The sequence below is a fragment of the Musa acuminata genome, unplaced genomic scaffold (assembly GCF_036884655.1).
Source record: "Musa acuminata AAA Group cultivar baxijiao unplaced genomic scaffold, Cavendish_Baxijiao_AAA HiC_scaffold_1082, whole genome shotgun sequence".
NCBI lineage: Eukaryota > Viridiplantae > Streptophyta > Magnoliopsida > Zingiberales > Musaceae > Musa > Musa acuminata.
Window position 1 is genome coordinate 15,595 of NW_027021296.1, and position 14,130 is coordinate 29,724.

Below are 14,130 nucleotides of genomic sequence, written 5' to 3' on the forward strand. Positions count from 1 at the left end.
TTATAATCTCTCAACAGTATTTTCTATGATACGTAGGTTCTGTCTATTTATAGACGAGAGCATAGGATCTATGATAAATTATTAAAAAAAAATTTCTTATCAAGGACATCTCCTAACGAATCTTATCTTAATTGGATTTACTTTCTATTAGCAAATAACTATAATCATAATCCATAACATATTTTACTTAATTAAATAGGATCACATAATATAATATTTTCTAATATAATCAATAAATTTATTAGAAATATTATAAACTTGAAAAGTTATAATAATAATAAATTTTTAAGGTCTAATTTAATCATAATATAAATTTTTTTATCATTATAATTATAAATAAAGTGTGTAATCTCTCTAGTTATTAAAATATTATCATGAATATTTTTATCCTTAATAAAAGTATATTATTCTTTCGAAATTAAATCAGGAAGCAAAGGTTTAATTCTATTGATTAAAATTTAGTCAAAATCTTGTAACATTAAAAATTAATAATCATGAAAGATTTTTTTATCTTAGGAATAGAAACAAAAAACGTTTTAATCCATCCATCTACCCATCCATCTACCCATCCATCCATCCTGTAAAATAAGAAAATTACTAATTCACCGTACACGTGGAGAGATCAGGTAGGCGAGTACCGTGTGACACGCTGCCACCAAAGCGCGTTCCACTTGGGCGGCCGAAATAGGCGTCGGCCAGCCGAACGGTCTCACCGCCACAGGCAATCTCTCACCCGCGGAGCACGACACCGCAGCCGTTCCTTTTCGCCACGTGGTGCTTTCCTTTGTTCTTTTCGTGGCCCCACCCAAAGAGATGTTGCGAAAATTATATTACTTTCCTTATTATTAATAAAAAGAAAAAAAAGGAGGTCTTTTCCAACTTCCGCAGCGCCGTTCGCTCTATAAAGCCCAGAGGAAGGGGGCAAGAAAGCACGAATAGGAAGCCCACGGAAGGGATAACGACGACGAAGCAAGCTTCCGTGTCCCCTTAGCCCTCCTCTTTGTTCCTTCTATTATTCCTTCTCATCTCCCCCAATTTAGTCGTGGCCTCGGATTGTGAAGATTGATACCGGATTCGTTGTCGAGGGCGTGAAGAAATCGATATCAGATCGGTGTTTTCGGTAAATCTTCTTCGTTCCTCTTTTTCGTTAGGTATTGATCTTGATTCCTTCAATTGTTGCTGCTAATCTCTGCTACTTCGTTCTGGTTATCTGCAATTTCAAGAACTTACATTCGATAGATGATGGTGAGATCCTGGTTAATCCCCTATATTTTATCCTCCTTTTTTCTTCGAAAGTATATTAGAAGCGTATATGTTCGATGATCAACGATTTGTCTAAGGGAAGTTGTGATCTTGTTGAGATTTAACTTAGATCGTTAATTGTCCCTGCAAATCTGTTTATTGTTTCCTTTCTTGCAGGAGATTCCAGTTTTTCATAGGTTGGGAAGTTGATTAATCCGCTACTCTTTTGGTTACTTAACTAACTAGACGAGATAAGGTTTCGTCCTTCGAATCTTGGCTGTGTTAGGCTTCTCTACTTTTGCGGTTGTTTCTTCCAAGTTTTTCAGAGGTTACCACGCAATTTATGTGCATTTATATGATGCTACTCTGCATATTTAAGAACGCCGATAAGATCTTGGACATTTGGACATCCGTGTGTTGTAAGAATATATTAAAAGCTAGTAACTTCTAATGGTAGTTCTTCCAAGTTTTCCAGGATTGATGGTATCAAGGGACTGCATTCATGTCATGGTTTTTGGAATAGGAAAAGCGAATATTTTTCTCTCAAAGCTTTCCGTGTAAAGCTTTTGCATCTCTTGTTTGCTGCTAGAGCAGTACTTGGCTGATTTATCTTCAGGGAAGGAGAGTATACATTTCTATGCCAGATATTGAGGGAATGACTCTAAGGAATGTTTCCCTATGGATAAGTTGAAGGAAGCAGAATAGCTCATCAATCCTTTTTAGCACTTCTTTCCGGCGGTAACTAAACCCTTTACTTATATGGAGTATCTATATTTCAGATTGATTTGACTACTTGGGTGCAAAACTTATCTCTAGCATGTACTAAGAAGCACTAGCTGTATACCGATCTGCAGCTGTTATTTTGTTGATGTTTTTTATGCATCACTTACAAGTAATAATCACAACTTTGACCTGACTATTTTTATATGTTGTAGTTAAGAGCATAAAAAGTTAGCTTGTTAAGGCTGACCTTCCTGAATTGGTAGTCCAAATTATCAATGTTTTTTTTTTTGTCTCATCGGCATCTTCCTGTGATCCATTTTGACTCCTTCAAGTAACATCTATCAGTTTATTATTTTGCTTTTGTTTCTCATGACATGATAATGACTCTTAACAATTTCCCCCTATTGGTTTTTCCATACCTTCATTTTCTGCTACAAGTATCACCATAGCATATCCTCGTCAAAACATATGATCAACATAATTCAGCATCCATCAGTTCTTTTGAAAACCTCAATCAAAAGCATCATTGCCAATCCTTTAATTTGATTCCCACTTATGGCCGTGTTATTTCTCTGCATATCACAGCACTCACTGGATTAACCTTAGTCTATGACATGATTACTGGATAGGCTTATCAAACCTGGCATGTGACATGGTGTTATGACTGTTTGGAATACAATCAGTCTCATGCAAAGGACTTTGTGCTGTATCAATAGCTCTATTGTTCCATAAACATGTCCTACATTTGATCTTCTTCACATATTAGATTCCCTCCTCAACATCCAGGATAGACATCATTTTGTTTCAAATCATTGTATTTCCACACCAACCCCAACAAGTTGAGACATTATAGATTATTGTTGTTATCCTTGTATATCATCATTAAATAAGAAATGATCAATTCAGCATTTTGTTCTAGAGATTGTATTTCTGCTAATTGCCAACGGAAAATATGATTAATTTTGGCAATATTCTCAAGCACTATTTATCTGAATTATGATTATGGTCCTAATCTTTACCTTCTCAGTTAATCTATATATTTTTTCATATCTCAGACATTGATCTTAATATAAGATGCCTATTCGAGCTTGGAATAGCTGGTTATCTCATATATTATAAACCATATTTACTCGTAAGCCTAGATTAGTCATAATCTGCATTTCCAAATTTTTGATAAGAAAAATAATTGAAAGCCTCGTATGGTACATTCTAACTTTAATACTCCTTTTAGTCAACTCATATTATGCATCCTCTCTTTACAATGTGATTGTTTGCCGAATTAATGGTCTCGATGGGTGATTTGTACTATGGCAAACTTAATTGAACCATTTGTGGGCATACTTATCCCCACTATCTGTTGATGTTTTCTTATCCTTAGCTTAATATTGTTATATATAATTGCTTATAAAAAAATATATGATTACTTGTTGGAAGGCAGGATGATCTTTCACTCTTAAGTATGGTCGAGAAGTGTCAATGCTATGGCCCCAAGTTTTTTCACTCTAAGTATGGTACCTGTTGAAGTTCTTCTAAGGTTCTTTAGACTTGCCATCTGCACACTTTCAACCTTTTCAGATAAGTTGATTTTGACTACTATTGTAGATTCATCGTTGGTACTTGGTAGTTGGTACATACAAATGATGCTTTGGCACTAACTTCTCCTTAAAAGTTCTTGTGGTACAGCATATCCACCAGATAATTGATAGTGTTTTGGACGTGAATATTCAGACAGGTGAGGTGCATTAGATTAACTTGACTGTTGCATCTCCTACACAATGGTAGAGCATCTCTCATCATAGACTACATCTGAAATTTATCATTACTTCAGGTGGGGTTCTCTTTTTCCTTATAGGTGGTGTTTTTCTAAGGTATATAGAGGACATTACTATTTGTGCTTTTCTTGATTTGTAATGTCACCCCAACATGTCCGTCTATCAAATCGTAAATGTTATTTTCGTTTATATGAGGAAGAATCAAATGAACAGTTAGTTTGAAGAGGGATTGCAACATGACTCTCATTCATAGGTCAGGCTTTTTAGGTAAGGTTATTTGGGCAAAATTCCTGATAGTTTTCAACTGAATTATAACTGCTGTTGCAGGAACTTTGTTGGCCTTAGGGGTCATGGAGAAGAGGATGTCTATTTATGGATCCTTATCAAAACCGTCAACTATGAGAAGCTGACATTTTGAGGTTTTACAATGCCAGACCTTAGTTGCCGAGCCCATCTGGAGTTAAACATATTACAGCAAGACAATGCCCAGTGCAACAATCTATGATTTGGAGCCTTCACTATTTGAACTTGAACAAGGCATTACGTCAAGGTTGTGCTGTATAACCCTTAGATGTAGCTTCTCTATTCTTGGGTGCTACATGCGGCATAGATGACGCCAATAGCATTGGTGATGATGGTCATGGATCATTAGATAGATACTATGATGATTTTGCAATGAAGACAATATATTATATCCATTTTCTGTGGTTGCTTCATAATCTTTTGCTCTAAGTATGAAGCAGAGAGAGAGAGAGAGAGAGAGAGCGCGAGTGAGAGAGGGCAGTATTCTTTTCAATCTAAAGACTTCTTTTACTGATCTAGGCCTGCCAACTCTTTATGTGATCCTTCATTCCCTTGTGCTTGTCTAGAGCTGGAACCAATTGTTAGGGAATGCATGAGTCTATGAAAATTTTGTTTATTCTTCTTTAGCAGATCTTTTAGGATGAGGCCTGATATTTCTACTGGATTTTGTGAGGAAAAGTTTGCCCTGGCTTTGAGTTGGTAGGCATTGGCAGCAATACTTCCATATTTTAATTGGCATCATGTGATGTTCTGGCCAGGGATACTTGTGAAGATTCTGCATGTGGTTCCAGGGGTATTTGAATCCTTCTGCTCCACTGGATGTGAGGATCAATGTTTCTCCTTTTGACAATTGTTAACAGGGTTAACATGACTAGATCAGATGGAAGTGAAAGGCCTGAAGACATCTTGTAAGGAACGTGTCTGTTGGCATCTGAGCATCATTAACAGAATCACAACTACAACAGCTGCATGTCAATTGCTTCATGACATGTCGTCATCTAGTACTGTGGGATTTATTGGAGCTGCAGTGCATTAAGCAGGATTTTTTTCCCTCATCATGTGAACAATTCCATGATGTTTAAGGTTTTGTCACATTGCTTTTAGTAATGGTGGCTAGACTTCTTATAGGAGGTCTTGTTACTGATAACTATTTCATATTTCTCTGCCTTTTGTAATGATGAGGTATCAGATGATGTAATTGAGTTTGTAACAGAACTATGATAACTGAAGCTAAATTTGTTGAGTCATTACTCATTTGAAAAATCTACAGAAGGTTATTTTTTGGAGTTAGAGCAACACATTACTTGTACAAAGTTGGCAACTTGGCATTATCATCTATCCTACCATTTGATTAAATGGTGAACAGGATCTTTGAGGTATTTAACAAGTCAAATGATCTATGTTAGACATCCAGAGGATACAATTTTAGTCTATACATAGCTGTGGCATTAGAAAGTGGTACTCTTAGCACCATCCTTGGACTCTTCAATATACAGTATTTGCTCAGTCTGAAGGTTGTGCAGTGACTTGTTCTTATTCTTAATTGAATCGGTAAAATTCATATCAGATGCTTACATTTATGATATGGTGACCTTTTGCATCTTTGTTATACTGTGAATCAAACAATTAGGTGTACATATCTTAGCATTTTAATGTAATTATGAAAAAGCGAGACCAACCAATCTGTCCACTATCATTGTTTGGTTGGGAGTAGCTTTATGGTGAAAATATTTGGTATTTACAATTCAAATTTATTATGTATGGCTACTATCTGTAGTATTCTAAAGCAGAGTATTTATTATAGTCTGAATCGATTATAAAGCAGAGTAGCAAGTATAATCCGTGCCCCTTTAAAGTTCCTGAATATCATATTTACATTGTAAAGTTACAAATGTGAACATGTCGTGTATCTTCTTGAGATAGAGTCTCTGTATAAACCCTTTAGAAATTCTCTGTAATTTCCTACGTTTGGAAAGGAAAGCAAGGGGATTTTTTTTTTCCTCTCTTCTGTTTGTTTTGATTTCTTCATTTCTGAAAGAGTATGACAAGGAATAATTATCTGCTTCAGTTGGATATGCATGTATTATTGTGGACAAGCTTTTGATTGGTACTTTCTCTTGTCTCTCGATGACAGAATATTCTACATGTTTATCTGTTCATACTCTTCTTTAGCCTATTTCTTAAGTGAAATGCAACTTTTCAATCTTTCTTCTATTATCATTTTGAATTTTATAAATTTAAGTCATTCTTAAGTCCCTCTATCATCCTTGACTTTTTTTAAATTTATAATTTTTCCCTTTATCAAGAACTATGGTGGAATTGGTAATTGTCCAAGTTCTGTAAGAAGACTAATATAAGTGTCAGGTGTTTTTTGTCTTCCGTTGACTGATTACTGATAAAATATATGTTTTCTTTTTGTTGTCAATTCTGTCATTTGCTCCTGTTGCTTATATCTTCTAGTGGTTCAGCATTTTACAGTTGGCATTTGGGAGTCCTCTTTTCATCATATTTATTTTGATATGCAAAATGCAATTCCTTATAGGCTTGCAGAATTTTCTTAATGTTTTTTCACTTGTATCTTGTGATTAATTCACAGTTTACTTTGCCTTGGTCTTTGGAAGTATGGCTGATACACAATTGATTCCTTGAATACATAAGAATATGTAGGTATAATTATACTATGTTTTTGCTACATATTTTTATATTAACAGTACTCTTCTGGTAGGTGAGAGTCACAGTCGATGTTGTCATATTGAAGTGACAGGTTTTTTTACCTTGTTTAAAGGGCACTGGAGTTTGGACAGGATTAAAAAAAATTATTTGCAACTTTGTATCTTTAATTTTTTCTATCATCTTTAGTTCCACATCAATATGGAGATGCCAGTTGATAGTTGGAAACATGCAACCTATAAGTGTCTGGGGCAAGAGCAAATCAGTGTCTTATTAACATTTACATGTTATATGCTCTTAGTTTCTGGTAGTACTAATCCAAGTGCAATGTGTTTTTCATATATGTGATAGCATCCATATGTGTGAAATAACATCATCAATTTAGAAAGGAGTTGAAAATGCAAATAATAAGCAAGGAAAAAGGGACTAACATGCACAATTTTGTGTTTTATCAATTACATGCATTTATTACCTTCTGTTGCATCATGTATTCTTATTAATTCATCATGCAGAAAACATATATTTGTCTTTGTGCAAGATGTATTTTTCACTCTTTAGAGGCAACTTCTGTAAGTGGCTGATGTTTGTGACAAATATATTATATTACTGTTATTATAATTCCCTGGCCAAGGCATTTTTAAGAATATGGGATATATAATTTGAATCATAGATTTATTATTCTTGGTGTTCCATTCTCAAATTATTGGAAAAAAATGCAGTTTCATATTAAGATAATAAGTAATCATCAAATAATCAGATTTATTCCTGATTTTCCAAGAAATGGGGTCCCTTTTCTGGCTTATAGTGCCATGATAGGGGAATTCTAAAGAAACTAAAATAGTTGCAGAATGTTTTTTTCTCACATTGGCTGGGACTAATGAACTTCAGGGGTTCGTTTTTGAAACTCTTTTTACATATATACATATATTCAGGTGGCTGCTTTGCACATAATTGAACAGATACTTGTGATGGCACTAAGGTTAGTTTGGAACTTTAATGAGGTTGTGCTGAAACAAAATTAAGCATAGTTTAGAGACTTTAGACATCCAGAAGGAATTCAACGAAGATATGGTGTTGCTTGGCACTGAATTTCACTGAACACATTTGTCCAATCAATAACAACGAATTAGAGATCCTGATTTTGGCATTCTGGTAGATGCAGAAACATTTCCTACTTAATTGACTTATATCAACAAATAAACAAGACAAAGGAGGATGCATCTGATCACAAGGGGATACATAGTTGCTGTTGGGATGTTCTGCAATATCTAGGCATTGCCAACATTAGTTGGCAAAAAAAGTTATGTTTGATTATTCCGTGTTAGACATCTTCCAAGACACTATACACAGATATATGTAGCAGTAACCATTTGTTATTTGTAAGTGATATCTTTTACCTTTTTTTTCTTCTCTTTGGACAGCATTGCACGTTCTATGTTTTATTGATTAATCACGTATTGGATTGTTGTTGGCCTCTTATGGAGCTCAAGGACATTTCAGCCTGCCAGAGAAACTTAAAGTGGCTAGTTTGCTGCATTTTCGTGAAAATTTTCTAGGACTGTCTATAATCCATACTTGAAGATTGATCAAAGTATCTAGTTGAATCTGTATGTGTTCTCATATATTTACATCTGTTAGGCTTTGTTTAAGTTGCAAAAAAAGGGGCAACTTAGCTCTTTGAGAAATTAGAGGTTTTCTTCTTGGCCTTCAGTTCTATTATTTGTCATCTAGATGCAAAGTGAGATATCACAGTAGTATCAAGGTTTGTGGTCTCTGCTGTTATGTCACTTTACCAAGATTCTGTCCTATTCTGTTGTAATGAGTTAATCAACACAGCATTCAGCATACGTAATTGGAATAGTTAATATAGTAAAAAATTCAGTATCTCCCTTTCTCATAAAATAACTAAAATCTTATGTAGAATATGGAATTCAAATAAAATATATATTGAATAAGAGGTGCCTTTTCTGTTTATACAGTTAAATAAGTTTGAAAGTATATAAGGTTGTGCCACACCAGTGGCAGCTGAATCAAGGAATCAGACTTTTTATTGTGCCCTTTCGTACCTTACAATTGTTAGAGATGTAGTTATTTTTCTGATAGAAGTTGCTTAAGATGCTTAACTGTATAGTATGTAATAAGTTCAGTAGATGTATTGTTGATCTTTATTATGGTAAATTAGTTCTACAAATTTGGATCTCACCTAAGCTTACCATTTGAGGATCTTGTTCTGTGAACACTTCTAACCAAGACTAGCTTTTTCCCTTGGTTGTAGTCATTATTCACTTATAGAGAGCAGGAAAGGTGCCAGGTGGGTGGGCAGCACAAGAATTAGGGCACTGGGGTATGTCGACCGAGTGAGAGAGAGAATGTTAAGGGTTTCTAAACTTTGGTTGCTGCAACCAATGTTCATCATCATTTGTGAACTTTTTATAAGAGATTATTGGCCATTGAAATGTTATATCTGGCTATTTCTTTTCATACATTGTTTTCAGTTTTTACCAAAAGTTTATGTTACATAAATATTATCTTGGCTTTAAGTAATCTTTTGTTTGTGATACTCATTAAGAGCATGGTTTTGAATGATCCGATAGTTGTTCTGATACAAATTTCTTGTTTATTTAAAAATTTTGTATATGTTTAATTACCTTTCGATCTTTTTTCATGGCCTTATGAAAATTTTTTATTGCCCTTGGAAGTGCTATATTCTGGACCCTGATCAGAGATTTATTTATTGCATATGCACCATACTAACTAGTTTACAAGCTTTTTTTCTTAGGTATGTTTTTCAAGCCACACTAGGAGTCTAAGAGACTAAGACTACTTTTATTTTGCAGATTTCATTCTACTTGTGATTTGACGCAAACAGCTAGTATGGATCATAGGCACTTAACTAGTCAAACTCAAATGTCTGAATTGGATGACGAGCGAATTTGGAACCATCCACAGCAAGATGGTCTATTGAACTTGGGTAATTTGCACAATTCCAAGCATCATTAGTTTATAGCTTCTCAATCTATTAAAAAGACCGAAAGAATTAAATGTTTTAATTTTAATTCCAGGAAATGGCTCATTTGTGTTTCCAGCTAACAATGTGGCCTCCAATGGGGTTAACCCTGTGACTTATTTCAACCCTACTTTGAGGGCAAATGGCATCCAATCAACAAGTTTTAGTTCTGAGGTTCCGAGATATGCAACAACTGTTACAGGAACGTCTCGTGATCCTTGTATGCATCTTCCATCAGGTGGAAGCACAAGTCAACCTACACACCATTCTGTTCATCACGGATCTTCCTATAACCAGCATACATTGAGGGAAGGGGGTAGCATTGGCAATCCATTAATGGACCATGAAAGAGCAACCTATAAAAGGAAAAACCCAGGAAGCTCCATGCCTCCTGACAGAGGAAACAGGAATGGATATTATAGTGCTGGAAGTTCTTCTCAGTGCTGGCACCCGTATCATGTCAGCTTTGTCCACAGTCACAGGAATGACAATGCATCAAGTTCTCAGGAAGGATCTCAAAGGAATGTCAGAAGTCGACGTGGTAATGCCATTCACCTAGAAGACATCTCACCTTGGATCAGTTCAAGTAGCAATGGCTCTCATCATAATAATTCAAATGCAAATACTCTGGGCGCTCACATGGTGGGACACTGGAGCCATACTCCTGTATCTATGCAACCTAATGCGAGGGTTTCTTCTTCAGGTTTTATTTAATTTATAGTTCTGTACTTTTGTGTTTTTTACTCTATTATCTTTCTCCGGGGTTGCATTAATGCTAATTTATATTTTTACTGGGTCCATGAAATTGCAGAGATAGGCTCCTTCAATCATGGTATAAACCAGTCTTATGTAACAAGTCATGCCACTAATAATAACTTGGAGACTGATGGATTATATAGATCCAATCTTACACCTTTTCCAACTCCTGGTCCTTCTGCAAGAGGCCTGGCAGTTGGTCCAAGTGGCTATGGTCAAAGAACAGCATACAGAGCCAATCCGAGCTACCCATCCATGGGTTTGGCACCTACTCCTGAAGATGTCGGGCTGCCGAGGATGGAACCTGCTGTGCCCCCGAGGTATTCCACACCAGTTTCTATAGCACGACAGAGTAATGAGAGGAGTGGAAGAAGGAATCGGTACAACCGATTCCAATCATTCCCAAATGAGGAAAATGCCCGTGTTAGACAGATGGAGGTGAGAATTTCAGTTTGAGACTTATTGTTTGTTCAGTCCATTCCAATGATATGTCACCCATTAGCTACCACAGAGATTGACTAGTCATGCATCATCACTGCAGGGTGTAGCAATGATGGGTAGACAGATGGAGGTGAGAATTTCAGTTTGAGACTTATTGTTTGTTCAGTCCATTCCAATGATATGTCACCCATTAGCTACCACAGAGATTGACTAGTCATGCATCATCACTGCAGGGTGTAGCAATGATGGGTCACCCGACCTTGTACGATCCCATGCACATGTTTGATCAGCACCATGGCATGAGACTAGACATAGATAACATGAGTTATGAGGTAATAAAGTGCTTGTTATTTCATCTTATATTCTTTTGGAATTGTTCATTCGTCATATCTAGTTCCGGTGTGTCTGTACAGGAACTGCTTGCTTTGGAGGAGAGGATAGGCGATGTCAGCACTGGTTTATCTGAAGACGCCATCAGAACAAGCTTGTCTGAGACAATATACTGCATGTCCGATCGATTTCAAGATGGCCAGGATGAGGATCGCTGTGCGATATGCCTGGTAAATTTATCGAACCAATTCATCAAAGAGAGATAAAAGATGCTTTCGGTAATGCTTGTCTTTTTGGATTAATCTCGACTCTGTGTATGAACAACAGGAAGCATACGAAGATAGAGATCCTCTTGGGCAGCTGAGCTGCAAGCATACGTTCCACTCCAGCTGCATAACGAAATGGCTATCGATCAAGAACGTCTGCCCGATCTGCAAAGCCTCAGCCTTGGAAGATACACCGAAAGGGGAATGAACAGCTGCTAAGTGTCTTCCAGTCATTCTTCAAATTTGTAAATATATTTTCTGCGAAGCATTCATTATGTCTAAATGGGTGCCTGCAAAGTCAAAAGAAACTTCTTCTGGTGAATTGCCAGTGAAGCTTTAGTTTCTATAATTATCGAAATTTAATGATCAGTATTCTGCAAGATAGTCTTTTAGAATGAACTCAACATTCTTTTTCCTCCCCACCATGGTTGGCTGTGTGATATCACTTCATCCATAAAGACAAATCAAAACTAAACTAAATGTTCATCCATCCATCCATTGATCCAAAAGCAGCATCACAGGACTCCTACTCGGAGCCCACTAAATTAAATGCATTGGTTCTTGCAGCATTAAATAATGACGCACGTGATCAAGTGAACAATGACACAACCAAACCAGCAGAGTTTTGGGCTCCACGACACTGACTGATTCAGATGTCTTTGTCCAGTTCTTGTGGCCCCTTTTGAGGGCTTCTTGAAGACTCTTTGACCTAAGAAACCCTAAAAAATATTAAAGAGGATCCCAAAGCTTTGATCGACAAAGAATTAGCTAAACCAACTGGCAACACAACTGCATGCTCTATTTATATATTGTAATTTAGCCTTCACCTAAAATTATACTCATCTTTAAGCTGTGACCCAAGTGGTCTCCAGCTGCATCGTGTCTCAAGAATATAAAATGTAGATACACAATACGAAGACTGAGTAGAATCTCAATACAATACAGCCACCACATGAGATCATAGAAAGAGAAACCAAAATTTATTAGAGATGTGGTCTAAGATGATCTAATTTATCTTCATATATTTTTGTGATCTTGGAAGAGAGGTGAAGTCTAATTGAACATAGCATGATGCGGTTCAATGTTGAGATGTGTTCTAGTCCAAAATAAAACTGATATTTGACTCTCTCGCCAACGAATGTATATTGAATCCTCCAAATAGAAGTTTCTATTTCATGTGTCCTAATGCAGACAAAATGATTGATGTAGCCTCCTAATTAATAGTCCTTCGACTTAACTCACAACTTAAGAGGCACATCACCGTGATATGTGCTAGGAACGTGTCAGCACGGGGTGAATTAGTGTAGTGGATAAATTTACGTTTATTTAAAATTTTTTCGTACGATAAAAATTGATTTCGAAAATGCTTAACTTGAAAGCACGTGCAAGTATAGTGAAATAAGAATTTCATTTGCGATAAAGGTAAATAGCAAGAAATAAATGTAAACCAGATTTTTATAGTGGTTCGGTCGTATTGACCGAACCACCCCCTGACATTTTCTCGGAGACTGTGTTTGGGTGGTACCATCGCTTGACACAGTCTCTGCCATGACGGTTCCACTTGTTGAGTCACTATTTGGACTTTCCACTTGGCCGAACACAGCACAAATTTCGGCCCAGTTGGCCCCTAATTGAGTTGGTTTAATTATATTCTAAACTGACTCGATTAGACTCTAAACTAACTCGATCTAGACATAATCGATTACAAGTGAATCCTATATTATCCGATATGTCATTGGTTCTTCTAGCACTTCGTCCGATCCTTCGACGCATCGTCCTCTCCTTCAGCGTATTACCCAATCAGCATGTTGTCTTCTCGCAACTTCTGGTCTCTTTGGCGCAATGTCCGATCTTCTTGGCCCGATGCCCTAATTCACAGACCGAAACCTTCTATCGACATGTCGATCGGACGTCCAATCTTCTAACATGTTTGCTGCGGCCCAACATCTGATTCCTCCTGTTTTAATCGATTTACCTCTTCTGATCGAAGCTAGTCCTGCATTACTTAAACGCACATCAGATAAATACTATCAATTGGTTTCATCATCAAAATCCAAGATTCAACAATATGTAATCTTGATCATGGCTCGATGGTTCGATTATAATTTTTAATTTTTAAAAATAAAAATCAATCGTTCCAGTTGAAATTAATGATTCACAAATATATATATATATATATATATGATTTTTTATTTTTAATTATTTTTATTTTGTTTTAAAAAATCGATATTTTGAATTAAAATCGCCCCTATATGGTTTGGTTCGAGAACCGGGACGAAGACTAGTAATACGCACCAACGACATTTCTGATCCGAGTCGTGTTTGAATTCATAATATTATATTTGAAAAGATTGGACAATTATCTTAAATGACTATGACCAACACCATAAATATATATATATATATATATATATATATATATATATATATATATTAGTATAATAATAACTTAATTCCACCCTCCACCAAGAAAAGGTGAGGGAGAGGACAAAGCATCAATTCCCCACTCCACCAAGTAAAATAAAAATTAATTTTAAAATAAAAAAGAAAAAGATTCAATTATATGCATTAAACTCGAATTCCAAAATTAGCCTTCATTAATTGCCCAAATCCCCGTCAT

General features: G+C 36.0%; 1 protein-coding gene and 1 long non-coding RNA gene across 9 annotated transcripts; one reads left to right on the top strand and one right to left on the bottom strand.

Moving 5' to 3' along the window:
- Nucleotides 1-917: 917 nt before the first annotated feature.
- On the top strand, nucleotides 918-11,890 carry LOC103984257 (probable E3 ubiquitin-protein ligase HIP1). Of its 8 annotated transcripts, none has more exons than XM_065177911.1 (9): nucleotides 918-1,120; nucleotides 4,799-9,054; nucleotides 9,548-9,681; nucleotides 9,773-10,420; nucleotides 10,529-10,911; nucleotides 11,015-11,044; nucleotides 11,148-11,246; nucleotides 11,328-11,474; nucleotides 11,572-11,890. In XM_065177911.1, exons 3-9 carry the CDS (start codon nucleotides 9,585-9,587, stop codon nucleotides 11,716-11,718), a joined length of 1,551 nt encoding a protein of 516 aa, XP_065033983.1. In that variant the 5' UTR covers nucleotides 918-1,120; nucleotides 4,799-9,054; nucleotides 9,548-9,584; the 3' UTR covers nucleotides 11,719-11,890. The 8 variants fall into 8 exon arrangements, with proteins under 8 accessions (XP_065033983.1, XP_065033982.1, XP_065033984.1 ...); XM_065177909.1 differs by lacking the exon at nucleotides 918-1,120 and adding an exon at nucleotides 4,110-4,287; XM_065177910.1 differs by lacking the exon at nucleotides 4,799-9,054 and having other exon boundaries at nucleotides 918-1,980.
- LOC135666309 (uncharacterized) lies at nucleotides 3,550-4,313 on the bottom strand. Its single transcript, XR_010509740.1, has 2 exons — nucleotides 4,174-4,313; nucleotides 3,550-4,116 (listed from the first exon to the last, which is right to left on the bottom strand). It is a non-coding gene; the product is annotated as an uncharacterized LOC135666309 (long non-coding RNA).
- Nucleotides 11,891-14,130: the final 2,240 nt, after the last annotated feature.